Source organism: Saccopteryx bilineata, chromosome 4 (genome assembly GCF_036850765.1).
Source record: "Saccopteryx bilineata isolate mSacBil1 chromosome 4, mSacBil1_pri_phased_curated, whole genome shotgun sequence".
Classification (NCBI taxonomy): Eukaryota; Metazoa; Chordata; class Mammalia; order Chiroptera; family Emballonuridae; genus Saccopteryx; species Saccopteryx bilineata.
In genome coordinates, this window is record NC_089493.1 from 289848287 (window position 1) to 289861885 (window position 13599).

General features: G+C 47.4%; 1 protein-coding gene across 3 annotated transcripts in view; it reads left to right on the forward strand.

Annotated features, from left to right (window-relative positions):
* The window catches only part of AXIN1 (axin 1), an 88776-nt gene that overhangs the window by 53968 nt on the left and 21209 nt on the right, over nt 1-13599 (forward strand). For all 3 annotated transcript variants that reach the window (XM_066275440.1, XM_066275441.1, XM_066275442.1), the window contains exon 4: nt 9943-10039. In XM_066275440.1, coding sequence (XP_066131537.1) covers nt 9943-10039 — 97 coding nt within the window. The remainder of the gene's footprint in view (nt 1-9942; nt 10040-13599) is intronic.

The window sequence follows — 13599 nt, forward strand, 5'->3', positions numbered from 1 at the left end:
ACAGCAGATCTTCATCGTCATCTCCAAGGAAGGGCCTCCCTTTGTGGGAAAGGGCTTGTTTTCTTATACCTTCTCTTTCACTTTGGCAGGTGGCTTGTTGGGATATAAGTGCACATTAGAAACTTGATGGTGTCAAAAGCTGTCTTACCAAATCAGGGCATTGCCCGTCCCACACACTGAGGTCATTTAGGGTCTTAACTTTGCTTCCCATGATGTCAGACTTGCCCAGCTTATGGTTCTTTTGTCATTCACCATCTGACCAGCACTGAGTTGGGACCTCCTGGGCACCCACCCTCCAGGAGGCATCCGGATTAGGAAGCCTTGGCTGTAACAGTGAGCAGATGTGAGCCCAGAAGCTATTAGCTGGTCGCAGGGAGACATCTTTCCTATCTAACTTGTTTCTTAATGTGAAAAGTTTGAGGAGTCATAGATTTAAATAAGAAAGAGGTCCTGTCCTGGCTGGATGGCTCAGTTGGTTGGAACATCATCCCAACATGCCAAGGTTGCCAGTTGAGTTCCCAGTTGGGGTACATATAATAATCAGGCAATGGGCCCTGGCCAGTTGGCTCAGTGATAGAGCATCAGCCTGGTGTGTGAAAGTCCCAGGTTCTATTCCTGGCCAGGACACACAGGAGAAGCACCCATCTGCTTCTCCACCCTTCCCCCTCTCCTTTCTATCTCTCTCTTCCCCTCCCACAGCCAAGGCTTCATTGGAGCAAAGTTGGCCCAGGCGCTGAGGATGGCTCCATGGCCTCTGCCTTAGGCGCTAGAATGGCTCTGGTTGCAACAGAACAACGCCCCAGATGGGCAGAGTATTGCCCCTAGTGGGCGTGCCAAGTGGACCCTGGTCAGGCACATGCGGGAGTCTCTGCCTACCTGCTTCTCCAGAAAAATACCAAAAAAATAAACAATGATGGCATGAATAAGTGGAACAATAAATCAGCGTTTCTCTCTCTGTCTCTTATCTCTTCTTCTCTCTCTAAAAATCAATTTTAAAAATATTTAAAAGAAAAAAAGAGGCCCTGGCTGTGTAGCTCCATCTGTTAAAGCATTGTCCAGATATGCCAAGGTTGCAGGTTCGATCCCCCAGTCAGGACACATACAAAAATCAGCCAATGAATGCATAATTAAGTGGAACAGCAACTCGGTGTTTTTCTTTCTCTCCCCTCTTCCCTCTCTCTAAAAATCAGTTAATCAATAAAAAAGAAAAAAGGGCTACTACATCCATATTTTTGTAGGTAAACACATGCTTTTTTTAAAATAAAAAAAATTGATTGCAGCCCTGGCTAGTTGGGTCAGTGGATAAAGTGTCAGCTTGAAGTATGGACATCCTGGGTTTGATTCCTGGTCAAGGCACACATGAGAAGTGACGATCTACTTCTTTTTTCCTCCTTCTCTTCATTCTCTTTCTTCTCCTCCTGCAGCCAGTGGCTTGACTGGTTCAAGCATCAACCCCAGGCACTGAGGATAGCTTGATTGGTCTGAGCATTGGACCCAGATGAGGATTGCCAGGTGGATCCTGATTGGGCTGTATGTGTAGTCTGTCTCACTATCTCCCTTTCTCTCACTTAAAAAAAAATTGATTACCTTCAGGGAGACATCTGGTGACTTAGATGCTTTTCTTTTTAATTATTTATTGATTTTAGAGAGGAAAGGAGGAAGGATGGGAGCCAGTGAAAGAGAGAGAGAGACAGAGAAACATCAGTCTGCCCATCCCATTCATGCATTCGTTGGTTGATTCCGTATGTGCTCTGACTAGGGATCAAATTCGCAACCCTAGTGTATGGGAACAATGCTCCAGTCAACTGAGCCACCAGGTCGGGGCAAACACATGCTTCTAAATTGTGTCCCACTAGTCTGACCAGGCAGTGGCACAGTGGATAAAGCATCGGACTGGGATGCGAAGGACCCAGGTTCGAGACCCCAAGGTCACCAGCTTGAGCACGGGCTCATCTGGTTTGAGCAAAGCTTGGACCCAAGGTCGCTGGCTTGAGCAAGGGGTTACTCAGTCTGCTGAAGGCCCACGGTCAAGGCACATATGAGAAAACAATCAATGAGCAACTAAGGTGTCACAACGAAAAACTGATAATTGATGCTTCTCATCTCTCTCCGTTCCTGTCTGTCCCTATCTATCCCTCTCTCTGACTCTCTCTCTGTCTCTGTAAAAAATAATAATAATAAAATAAATTGTGTCCCACTTATGCCATTTTTATAGTTTAAACCTTTCATTTATCTTTTTTTTTATCTCATCTGTAAACATTCTTGAATATTTTGTTGATCTAGCTTCCTATAGTCCTTAAAACCAATCACAGTAGTAGTTGAAATTCGATCAGTATATGTTAAATGAATGTTTATTTAAATTTAAATTTTATTTTTCAATTACAGTTTACATTCAGTATTTTTTGTGTGTGTGTGACAGAGACAGAAAGAGACAGAGGGACGGATAGGGACATAACCTATAGGAAGGGAGAGAGACGAGAAGCATCAATTTTTGTTGGGGCTCCTTAGTTGTTCATTGACTCCTTTCTCATATGTGCCTTGACCAGGGGGCTCCAGCATAGCGAGTGACCCCTTGTTCAAGCCAGAGTCCTTAGGCTTCAAGCCAGCGACCTTTGGGCCCAAGCCAGCGGCCATGGGGTCATGTCTGTGATCCCACACTCAAGCCAGCTACCCTGCGCTCAAGCCAGATAAGCCCGCGCTCAAGCCAGCGACCTCAGTGTTTCAAACCTGGGTCCTCCACATCCCAGTACGACACTCTGTCCACTGCACCACCACCTAGTCAGGCTTTTTCTTTTTTTTTACATTCAGTATTATTTTATATAAGATTCAGGTATACTACATAGTGGTTAGATAATCATATACTTTACAAGTGTTCCCCTGATATTCTCAGTATCCACTTGCCACCATGTATAGTTATTACAGTAATATTAACTATGTTTCCTATGCTGTACTGTATATCCCTATGACTATTTTATAACTACCAAGGTTATAATTTCTTCGCCTTTTCCACCCAATCCCCCAGTACTCCTCCCCTCTGGCAGCCACCAGTCTGTTCTCTTTATCTAGGAGTCTATTTCTGTTCACTTATTTTTCTCTTTAGATTCTACATATAAGTAAAACCATATGGTATTTGCCTTTCTCTGATTGACTTATTTCAGTTAGCATAATACTCTAGGTCCACCCATGCTGTTGCAAATAGTAAGATTTCATTCTTTTTTATGGCTGAGGAATAATCCACTGTATATATGTACCACAACTTCTTTATTCACTTGTCTGTTTATGGACACTTGAGTTGCTTCTTGATCTTGGCTATTGTAAATGGCACTGCTATGAACATAGGAATGCATATAATCTTTTTTTCTCCTTTTTCTTTTTTTAAATTGATTGATTTTAGGGGGAGAGAGAGAGAGGAACATTGATTTGTTGTTGATTCATTGATTGATTCTTGTATGTGCTCTGACCAGGGATTGAACCCACAGCCTTGGTGTATCAGGACAATTCTCTAACCAACTGAGCTACCCAGCCAGGGCTTGCATATATTCTTTTGAATTAGTGTTTTGGCTTTCTTCTTATATATTCCCAGAAGTGGAATCATTGGGTCATAAGGCAGTTCCGCGTTTTTTTTGTGTGGTTTTTTTTTTGGTTTTTTTTGTTTTTTTGTATTTTTCGGAAGCTGGAAACGGGGAGAGACAGTCAGACAGACTCCCGCATGCGCCCGACCGGGATCCACCCGGCACGCCCACCAGGGGCGACGCTCTGCCCACCAGGGGGCGATGTTCTACCCCTCCAGGGGTCCCAGAGCCACTCTAGCGCCTGGGGCAGCAGCCAAGGAGCCATCCCCAGCGCCCGGGCCATATTTTGCTCCAATGGAGCCTTGGCTGCGGGACGGGAAGAGAGAGACAGAGAGGAAGGAGGGGGGGGGTGGAGAAGCAAATGGGCGCTTCTCCTATGTGCCCTGGCTGGGAATCGAACCCGGGTCCCCTGCACGCCGGGCCGACGCTCTACCGCTGAGCCAACCTGCCAAGGCCGCGTTTTTTTGTTTTGTTTTGTTTTTTGTATTTTTCTGAAGCTGGAAACGGGGAGAGACAGTCAGACTCCCGCATGCGCCCGACCGGGATCCACTTGCTCTGCCCACCAGGGGGCGATGCTCTGCCCCTCCGGGGCATCGCTCTGTTGCGACCAGAGCCACTCCAGCGCCCGGGACAGAGGCCAAGGAGCCATCCCCAGCGCCTGGGCCATCTTTGCTCCAATGGAGCCTCGGCTTCGGGAGGGGAAGAGAGAGACAGAGAGGAAGGAGAGGGGGAGGAGTGGAGAAGCAGATGGGCACTTCTCCTGTGTGCCCTGGCCGGGAATCAAACCCGGGACTTCTGCACGCCAGGCCGACGCTGTACCACTGAGCCAAACGGCCAGGGCCAAGGCAGTTCCGTTTTTAATTTTTTTGTTTCTTTTCTAACTGAGAGGAGGGGAGATAGACAGACTCCCACTTGTGCCTGACCAGGATCCACCTACAACCCCTGTCTGAGGCCAATGCTGTGCCCATCTGGGGCCATGCTCGCAACAGAGCTATTTTTAGCACCTCAGGTGAGGCTCCACAGAGCCATTCTCAGCGCCTAGTGCTGATGTGCTTGAACCAATTCAGCCATGGCTGCAGGAAGGGAAGAGAGAAAGAGAGTGGGGTGGAGAAGCAGATGGTCACTTCTCCTGTGTGCCCTGATCTGGAATCAAACCTGGGACATCCACATGCCAGGCTGATGTTGTGTCAGTGAGTGAACCGGGCCAGGGGCCATTTTTAATTTTTTGAGGAACCTTTGTACTGTTTGCCATAGTAGCTGCACAAGGTTTCTTTTTTTTTTTTTTTCCGTATCTTTGTCAACACTTGTTTATTGACTTATTGATTATAGCCGTTCTGACAGGTGTGAAGTGATATCACATAGATTTTTTTGTTTGTTTTTTAGATTTTATTCATTTTAAAGAGAAGAGAGAGAGAGAAAGAGAGAGAGAGAAGAGGGGGAGGAGCAGGAAGCATCAACTCCTATATGTGCCTTGACCAGGCAAGCCCAGGGTTTTGAACTGGTGACCTCAGCATTCCAGGTCAATGCTTTATCCACTGCACCACCACAGGCCAGGCTGCATAGTGGTTTTAATTTGCATTTCTCTGCTATTTTGTGATGTTGAGCATATGTTTCATTGGCTATTTGTATTCTGTCTTTGGAGAAGTATATATTCAGGTACTCTGCCCATCATTTGCCTGTGTCTTTAAGGAGTATTGTGACATTTCAATTTTAATGTATAGAATATCTTATCAAAAGCCATTTCTGAACTAAACTTAGCCAGTCCCCCGTTATTACAAGTCTTGGGCTCTTCCCTTTCAGTGACCATGTGGTGACATCACTTAATGGATCTGTCCCTTCAGGTTGAGCTTCTGTACGTGGTATTTCTCATGTACCATTTCGTTCTCCCTCTATTTTGAATCTTTAAGATAAAATGTTGACATGTATTTAGCAACTTCTTACTTGAAAATACTGGGGTTTTAAACAGTACCTACGATGAATATAAAGAATCCTGTAAAATGGTTACATCCAGCTGCGGCCCTGCAGACCCCCACAAACGGCTTGAAGCACAAGATGGCTAACATTTGTAGCATCTGGTTTTCCTTTTCCCCAACTTTTTGTTACTAAAATGGAAGTTAATCTCACGCAATTTTTAATTTTCTTGAAAAGTACCTTAATTGTCTCCATGGAAATATGTTTGCTAAAGGGAAGATCTAAAAACTGAAAGATATTTTCCCCGATATTCTGTTCATCTTGGTTTTACTGGGAGTAAGAAATATAAGGCCTGATCTGTGGTGGCACAGTGGATAAAGCGTCAACCTGGAACACTGAGGTCACCAGTTCGAAACCCTGGGCTTGCCTGGTCAAGGCACTTATGGGAGTTGATGCTTCCTGCTCCTCCCCCTGTTCTCTCTATCTCTTCCTCTTTCTCTCTTTCTCCTTTCTCTCTAATAAAAATGAATAAAATCTAAAAAACAAAACAAAACAAAAGGTAGCAATGACTAAAAAACAACAACAACCATTATTATAAAAAAAAGAAAAAAGAAAGAAAGAAATATAAGATAGCCTGACCAGGCGGTGGCGCAGTGGATAGAGCGTCGGACTGGGATGCAGAGGACCCAGGTTTGAGATCCGAGGTTGCCAGCTTGAGCACGGGCTCATCTGGTTTCAGCAAGAGCCCACCAGCTTGAACCCAGGGTCGCTGGCTCTAGCAAGGGGTTGCTCGGTCTACTGTAGCCCCACGGTCAAGGCACATATGAGAAAGCAATCAATGAACAACTAAGGTATTGCAACGCGCAATGAAAAACTAATGATTGATGACTCTCATCGCTCTCCGTTCCTGTCTGTCTGTCCCTGTCTATCCCTCTCTCTGACTCACTCTCTGTCTCTGTAAAAAAAAAAAAAAAAGAAAGAAAGAAATATAAGATAGTCAAGAATTTGGAATGTAAAATTATGACATATTTGCACATATATTAGAGGCAAAAAATAGGGTCACGTGTTGTATCTAAATTATTGCAAGGCAAACTCATTCAGTATATCAACCACATGACAGAAATGACAGACCACCATAGTAGTTCGTGTACTTTGGACATAGGTGTCTGAGGACAGTGCCTAGTCCATAGAAGTGTATGGTATATTTTTTTTAAAAGATTTTATTGATTTTAGAGAGAGAAGGGAGGTAGGGAGGGGAAGAGCTGGAAGCATCAACACATACTTGTTGCTTCTTCTCATATGTGCATTGACCAGACAAGCCCGGGGTTTCAAACCGGCAACCTCAGGTTGACACTGTCTACTATCCCACCACAAGTCAGGCAAGGCGTGTGGAATTTTTACATGCCTCTTTAAAGTTATGAAAAACAAGTTAGTGGCTCAGGACAACTGAACAAAACCATAGGGGCATGTAAAGATGTTTTAAATGTATTCAATTCACTTGTTTCTTCATGCCTGTGTCCTTGAGCACCCCTGCTCCCACTGAATTGCTGAGCCAACTGTACTGCAGTACCCATCTGGTGCCCTGATAGGGATATACCGACACTATGATAGGAGACAGAGACCATCACAGCCTCTCTCTGCCCTGCTCTGATCCTTTTCCACCCTCAGGGCTCTGAGGAGAATGTTACAGCCCTGCCTGCCCGGGAACCTGCTGAGCTGGCAGGTGTGAGGCTGCCCAGGGAAGGGGCCAGGACACAGCAGGTGTCGTGTGCTGGGCACCAAGGGGCAAGGTGGCGGCTTTTCTGGGCCATGCAGCAGTGAAAGTGGGGTTAGAATCGGCCTGGCTGCGTGTTTGTGTCTCCCATATGGTAAGAGCAGTGCAGCCCGGGCAGGGACCTCTGCAGTGGGCAGTGCTTGGGAAGGAGCTGAGAGGCTCAGGCCTTCACACCGGCATGGCGTTCACTGTGCCTGGAGAGCAGAGAGGTCGGTCTGGGGCTCCTTCAGTGGGGGGAGTGTGGGAACCCAGAGAGGCCGGTCTAGTCATTCTGCTCTGGCAGGCATCTTCTCCCCTGCTGCTGTTGGCAGCTGCTGTGCTCCCCTGAGTAGCTTTTAAATGGCAGGGAACACAATAAAAGAAGAAGAAAAATAAATAAATAAATGGAAAAAAAAGAAAAAAAAAAAAATGGCAGGGAAGGAACTAGAGAATTTTTAGGGATTGCATGCGTGCAGTGAATTCTGTGTTAAACCTGGCATCTATCTTGAGTAAGTGCATTTATTTTTTATTTTTATTTTTTGTATTTTTCTGAAGCTGGAAACGGGGAGAGACAGACAGACAGACTCCCGCATGCGCCCGACCAGGATCCACCCAGCACGCCCACCAGGGGCGATGCTCTGCCCCTCCGGGGCATCGCTCTGCCGCGACCAGAGCCACTCCAGCGCCTGGGGCAGAGGCCAAGGAGCCACCCCAGCACCCGGGCCATCTTTGCTCCAATGGAGCCTTGGCTGTGGGAGGGGAAGAGAGAGACAGAGAGGAAGGAGGGGTGGAGGTGGAGAAGCAAATGGGCGCTTCTCCTATGTGCCCTGGCCGGGAATCGAATCCGGGTCCCCCGCACGCCAGGCCGATGCTCTACCGCTGAGCCAACCGGCCAGGGCCTTGAGTAAGTGCATTTAGTCATATAATTTGATTTATATATATATTTTTTTAATTTATTCATTTTAGAGAGGAGAGGAAGAGACAGAGAGAGAGAAGGGAGGGAGGAGCTGGAAGCATCAACTCCCATATGTGCCTTGACCAGGCAAGCTCAGGGTTTTGAACCGGCGACCTCAGCACTTCCAGGTCAATGCTTTATCCCACTGCGCCACCACAGGTCAGGCTTGATTTATATTTTTATCATAATCTTTAAAACAGTTCATAGTTAAAACTCATGTCAAGAAAACTAGCCTGACCAGGCGGTGGCGCAGTGGATAGAGTGTTAGACTGGGACATGGAGGCCCCAGGTTCGAAACCCCAAGGTCTCTGGCTTAAGCACAGGCTCATTTAACTTGAACGCAGGCTCACCAGCTTGAGTGTGGGGTTGCTGGCTTGAGCGTGGGATCATAGACATGACCCCATGGTCACTGGCTTGAGCCCAAAGGTTGCTGGCTTGAGTAAGAGATCACTTATTCTGCTGTAGCCCCCACTATCAAGGCACATACGAGAAAGCAATCAGTGAACAACTAAGGTGCCACAGTGAAGACTTGATGTTTCTTATCTCTCTCTCTTCCTGTCTGTCCCTACCTATCCCTCTCTCTGTCTTTTTCTCTGTCTCTGTTGTAAAGAAAAACAAAAAAACAAACAAAAAAAACCCCAAAAAATAATTAGAGCGCTCCTCAGAGAGATGACACTGCTTGACCAGTTTACAGTGGAAGAAAGTAGAATAACGGACCTTGGAAATCTTTCACCGTGATCTAGGTTGTCTTGGCTGCCCATCTTTCCCATACTGTAGTACCCCTCCAAGCCAGGCACACCACACCCTGCCTGGGTGACAAAGCAGGAGTCAGCAAATGTTTTCTGTAAAGAAATAGTAGCAAATATTTTAGGCTTTGAGGCCACATGCAGTCTCTGTCACATATTCTTCCCCCGCTTTAAAAATGTATAAACCTGCCTGGCTGGTGGTGGTGCAGTGGCTAGAGCATCAACCTGGGATGCTAAGATTCCTGGTTCAAAACTGGAGGTTGCTGGCTTGAGTGCGGGCTCGTTGGCTTGAGTGCAGGCTTGCCAGCCTGAGCCCAAAGGTTGCTGGCTTGAAGCCCAAGGTCTCTGGCTTGAGCAAGGGGTCACTGGCTTAGCTTGAGCCCTCCCTGGTCAAGACACTTAGAGAAGCAATCGATGACAACTAAAGTGAAGCAACTACTGGGCCCTGGCTGGTTGGCTTATCCAATATTTGGACGTCCAGGGTTTGATGTCAGGGCACACAGAAGAAACAGCCATCTGCCCCCCCCTCTTCTCTGTTACTCCCTTCCTCTCCTGCAGCCATGGCTTGATTGGTTGCAGCACATTGGCCCCAGGCACTAAGGATGGCTCCATGGAGCCTCTGCCTCAAGCGCTAAAAATAGCTTAGTTGCGAGCTTGGCTCCAGATGGACAGAGCATCAGCCTGGTCGGGGAGCATGCAGGAGTCTGTCTATTCTTCCTTCCTCGCAACTTGGGAAAGAAGATAAATAAATAAATAAATAAATAAATAAATAAAGTGAAACACTATGAGTTGATGCTTCTCTTCTCTCTCTTCCCTCTCTCTCCCCCTTCCTATTTCTCTCTCTCTCAAATCAATTTAAAAAAAATAAAAATAAAAACCTTTTTTAATTATCAGACCTTAGAAAAACAGGCTACGTGGGGCCCTGCCCATGGTAAAGTGGGCACAGCTATGCTTTGTGGAGCTGTTCTTTGTGCACTCACGCCAGGCTGTTCTTTCTTCTGGCAGGGATGGAATCCCACCATACAGGATCCGCAAACAGCACCGCCGGGAGATGCAGGAGAGCATCCAGGTCAATGGGCGGGTGCCTCTACCTCACATTCCTGTAAGTTTTGCTGCACAACCCTCACCCTTCCTGTCCCTGAGTTTGGGGCTCACCAGTCTTCTGTTTCCCCTGTTCCGACTTGGCCAGTGGGAAAGGTGCCCGCCTGACTTTCTGTGAGCTCATTTCATGTCAAGGTCTACCTCGTGTCATACCCGGTCATATCCTGCAGGCTGGAGCGGCAGTTTGTAGGGCCCATCTTGCAGTCACTTCAGAATAGAAGCGAGTGCCCTTACACACTGTCCACCATACAGTTTTTTCTCTGTGTCAGTTGCAGTGCTTCTCCTTGAGGTAGCAGAGCAGCTCTAAGCCTTCCTTGCAAGCTCAGTGGCCAGGCCAGGCTCTGCCTGCACAGTCTGGCACAGCTGCCTGACTGTGGCTGCCACAAAGCCTGGCGGTGCCTCTTGGTGCCCCTGTCCTGAGTTATTGTGAGTTCTGCCTTGTTTAAGATGAAGTGAGGCCTGACCAGGTGGTGGCACAGTGGATAGGGCGTCGGACTGGGATGTGGAGGACCCAAGTTCGAGACCCCGAGATCTCCAACTTGAGCATGGGCTCATCTGGTTTGAGCAAGGCTCACCAGCTTGGACCCAAGGTCGCTGGCTGGAGCAAGGGGTCACTCGGTCTGCCCCCCCCCCCCAACAAGGCATGTATAAGAAATCAATCAGTGAACAACTAAGGAACCGCAATGAAGAATTGATGTTTCTCATCTCTCTCACTTCCTGTCTGTCCCTCTCTCTGACTCTCCCTGTCTCTGCCACAAAAAAAAAAAAAAAAAAAAAATGAAGCGAGGATCAGCCTTTCTGTGGCTAAATGGTGGAAGGGACCACATGGGCATCCTGACTTCAGAGCTGCTTCTGCGTCACCTCTCCCATAAACATAGAAATGTGATGGCGGTTCTTCTGCTTGTAGGGGTTCACAGTGCCTAACACACCGGGCACAGTCTGTCACCACCTGCAGGAAGTTCCTTTGTTGGCAAACAAGGTGATTAGCTTTTCTTATTTTGATATCATGACTTTGAACATGAAAGACTTTTAGGGGAAGATGAGAAAAACTTATAGTAGAGGCTCCAACCCATTGACTCAGGCTGCTCATTGGCAGTTTCTGTGCAGGGAAGTGCTTGTTTCTTAGGATCACAGAATGCATCTACCCTTAATTAGGATTCCTTTACTAGAGTCTCTGTAGATACTGTACTTTCCAAATAAGAAAAGTGGTTGCTTATGATTGAGAAGAAAGAATGTTGGTTTGTTTTTCTAAGAAAAGGATGGTCTAGCTCTTTGTCATCTCCCAGCTAACCCTTGGCGCAGGTTTGGCCTAACCTAGGTACTGATAGCGGCTGCTTAGGGAAGAGTGGAAGATGCTCTGGGCGGAGTGTGTGGGCTGTAGGTGACTTAGGGCACTCAGCCTCAAGCGTGTCATCTGGACCAGTCTAGGCCCGAGCCAAGGTGGTGACTGCATGTATCCTCACCTTGCACTGCCATGATGCGGGTGTCTTCCCAGCTCAACTCAATGGACATTTAAACTCAAGACCAGGGCTCAGTTGGGGGTGAAGAAGAGCCTGAGCGTCTTGTGTCCCAGAAATTAAGGGAGTGAGGGCACATGGGAGCTCCTGCTGGCCAAGGCCCAGACACCTGGAGAAGCAGAGTTAGTAGCAGTGAACATGGAATCCATGCATCCATGCCAACATGACAGATGAATTGAGAATTTAATGAGGGACAGAATATTTATATCGTCTCAACCCTTCACAAAATATTTACTCATAATGGGGAAAAAATACCAAGCCCTCCTGAGTCAGGGGTCAGGTGCAGTCATCAGTGTTGGGACAGATGGATACTGCCCCAGCGAGGAGAGTAAGAATGGCCTAGTGGCCCCCGTGCCTCCTGCCAGCAATGTCACAGACTCAGCCCAAGTTGCTGTATTGCATAAGAACTGGCCTCTGTTGTCTGTTCAAATGCCCCACTCCTTCCAGGGTCTCCCCACTTCCCAGTCCCCCAGGGCCTACCGTCCATGCCCACCTCCTCTCCCAGGAACCTATAGAAACACTAGACACCCTAACTGCCCCTTCTTCTTGGGTCTGGTCTCCAGCACACACCCCTGCCTCATGTTGGGCACTGCCAGGGTTTCCCCACCGACTTTTTCCACCCCTGCAGCATTGGCCTGTGTTCTGGCTTTTCCTTGGCCCCTTTCCTTCTCCAGGCCCCTCAAAAGGTTTCTGTGGCCACCACCGAATCCGTCGTGGTCAGCATCAGTCCCATACACGGACACTTCTCTCTGAGCCCTTCACCGAATTTTCTTATCTCACAAGTTATTGTCTTGACTCCTCCTGTTTTGCAGATGAGAAACAGGCAGAGTCGAGACTGCACCCAGAGCCCACCAGCAGTAGGCTGCTGGAGGCACTGTCTCCACTCAGGCTCCTACCCTCACCCTGAATCTTTTCTCCTCACCTTCTTCCACATCTGAAAGCCAGAGTTATGAAGAGCCACTGTCCACCCACAGAGGACAGAAAGGAGTCCTGTGTGCCACCCTGTTTCCAGGCCACCTCTTTCTCTCACTTGTCCCCCTCTCTCATCTAAGGCCCCTGCAGGTCCTCCCCCACCTCCACTCTCCCTTACCTATGCCTTGGTGGCTTAGATTTTTAAAACATTAAGAGGGAAAAATAAATAAATAAAACATTAAGAGGGACAAATATATACCCCACACAGATGGGATATAAAATTGAAACTTGGCCCTGACTGGTTGGCTCAGTGGTAGAGCATCGGCCTGACATGTGGATGTCCCAGGTTCAATTCCCAGTCAGGGCACATAGGAGAAGTGACCATCTGTTTCTCTACCCTTCTCCTTCTTCCTTCTCCCTCTCCCTCTCCCTCTCTCTCTCTCTCTCCCCCCTACTCCCGCTCCCACAGCCATGGCTTTTTTGGAGCGAGTTGGCCCCGAGTGCTGAGGATGGCTCCATGGCCTCCAGCCTCAGGTGCTACGAAAAGCTTGGTTGCCCAGCAGCAGCATAAAGCCTCAGATGGGCAGAGCATCGCCCCCTAGTGGGCTTGCTGGGTGGATCCCAATCAGAGCACTAGTGGGAGTCTGTCTCTGCCTCCCCTCCTCTTACTTAATAAAAAATAAATAAAAACGGAGACTCATGGACACAGATAAAAGTAAAGTGGTTACCAAGAGGAAGGGATGGAGGGGAGGGGAATAAAGTAGGTGACGTAAAATGATTTGACTTTGGGTGATGGGCACAGAGCACAATTAACAAACAGTTCAAATGCTATAGATGTTCACCTGAAACCTATGTACTCTTGTTGGTCAATGTCACCCCATTAAGTTTAATTTCTAAATTTGTCCTGCTGGAGTTAATAAGAATGTCCTGTGTTATTGTTAAATACTCTAAAGTATTTAAGAGGAAACAGGCATCGTGTGTGCAGTTTGTTCTTGACCGGTTCAGAGAAGTATGTTTCTGTTTGTCCACATGTGCATCACATCTGTGTATGTGAGAAAGAATAACAGTGTGAGAAAATGTCAGCAGTTGGGACATCTAGGACAGGAGTTTTTATACTGTTCTTGCAAGTTTT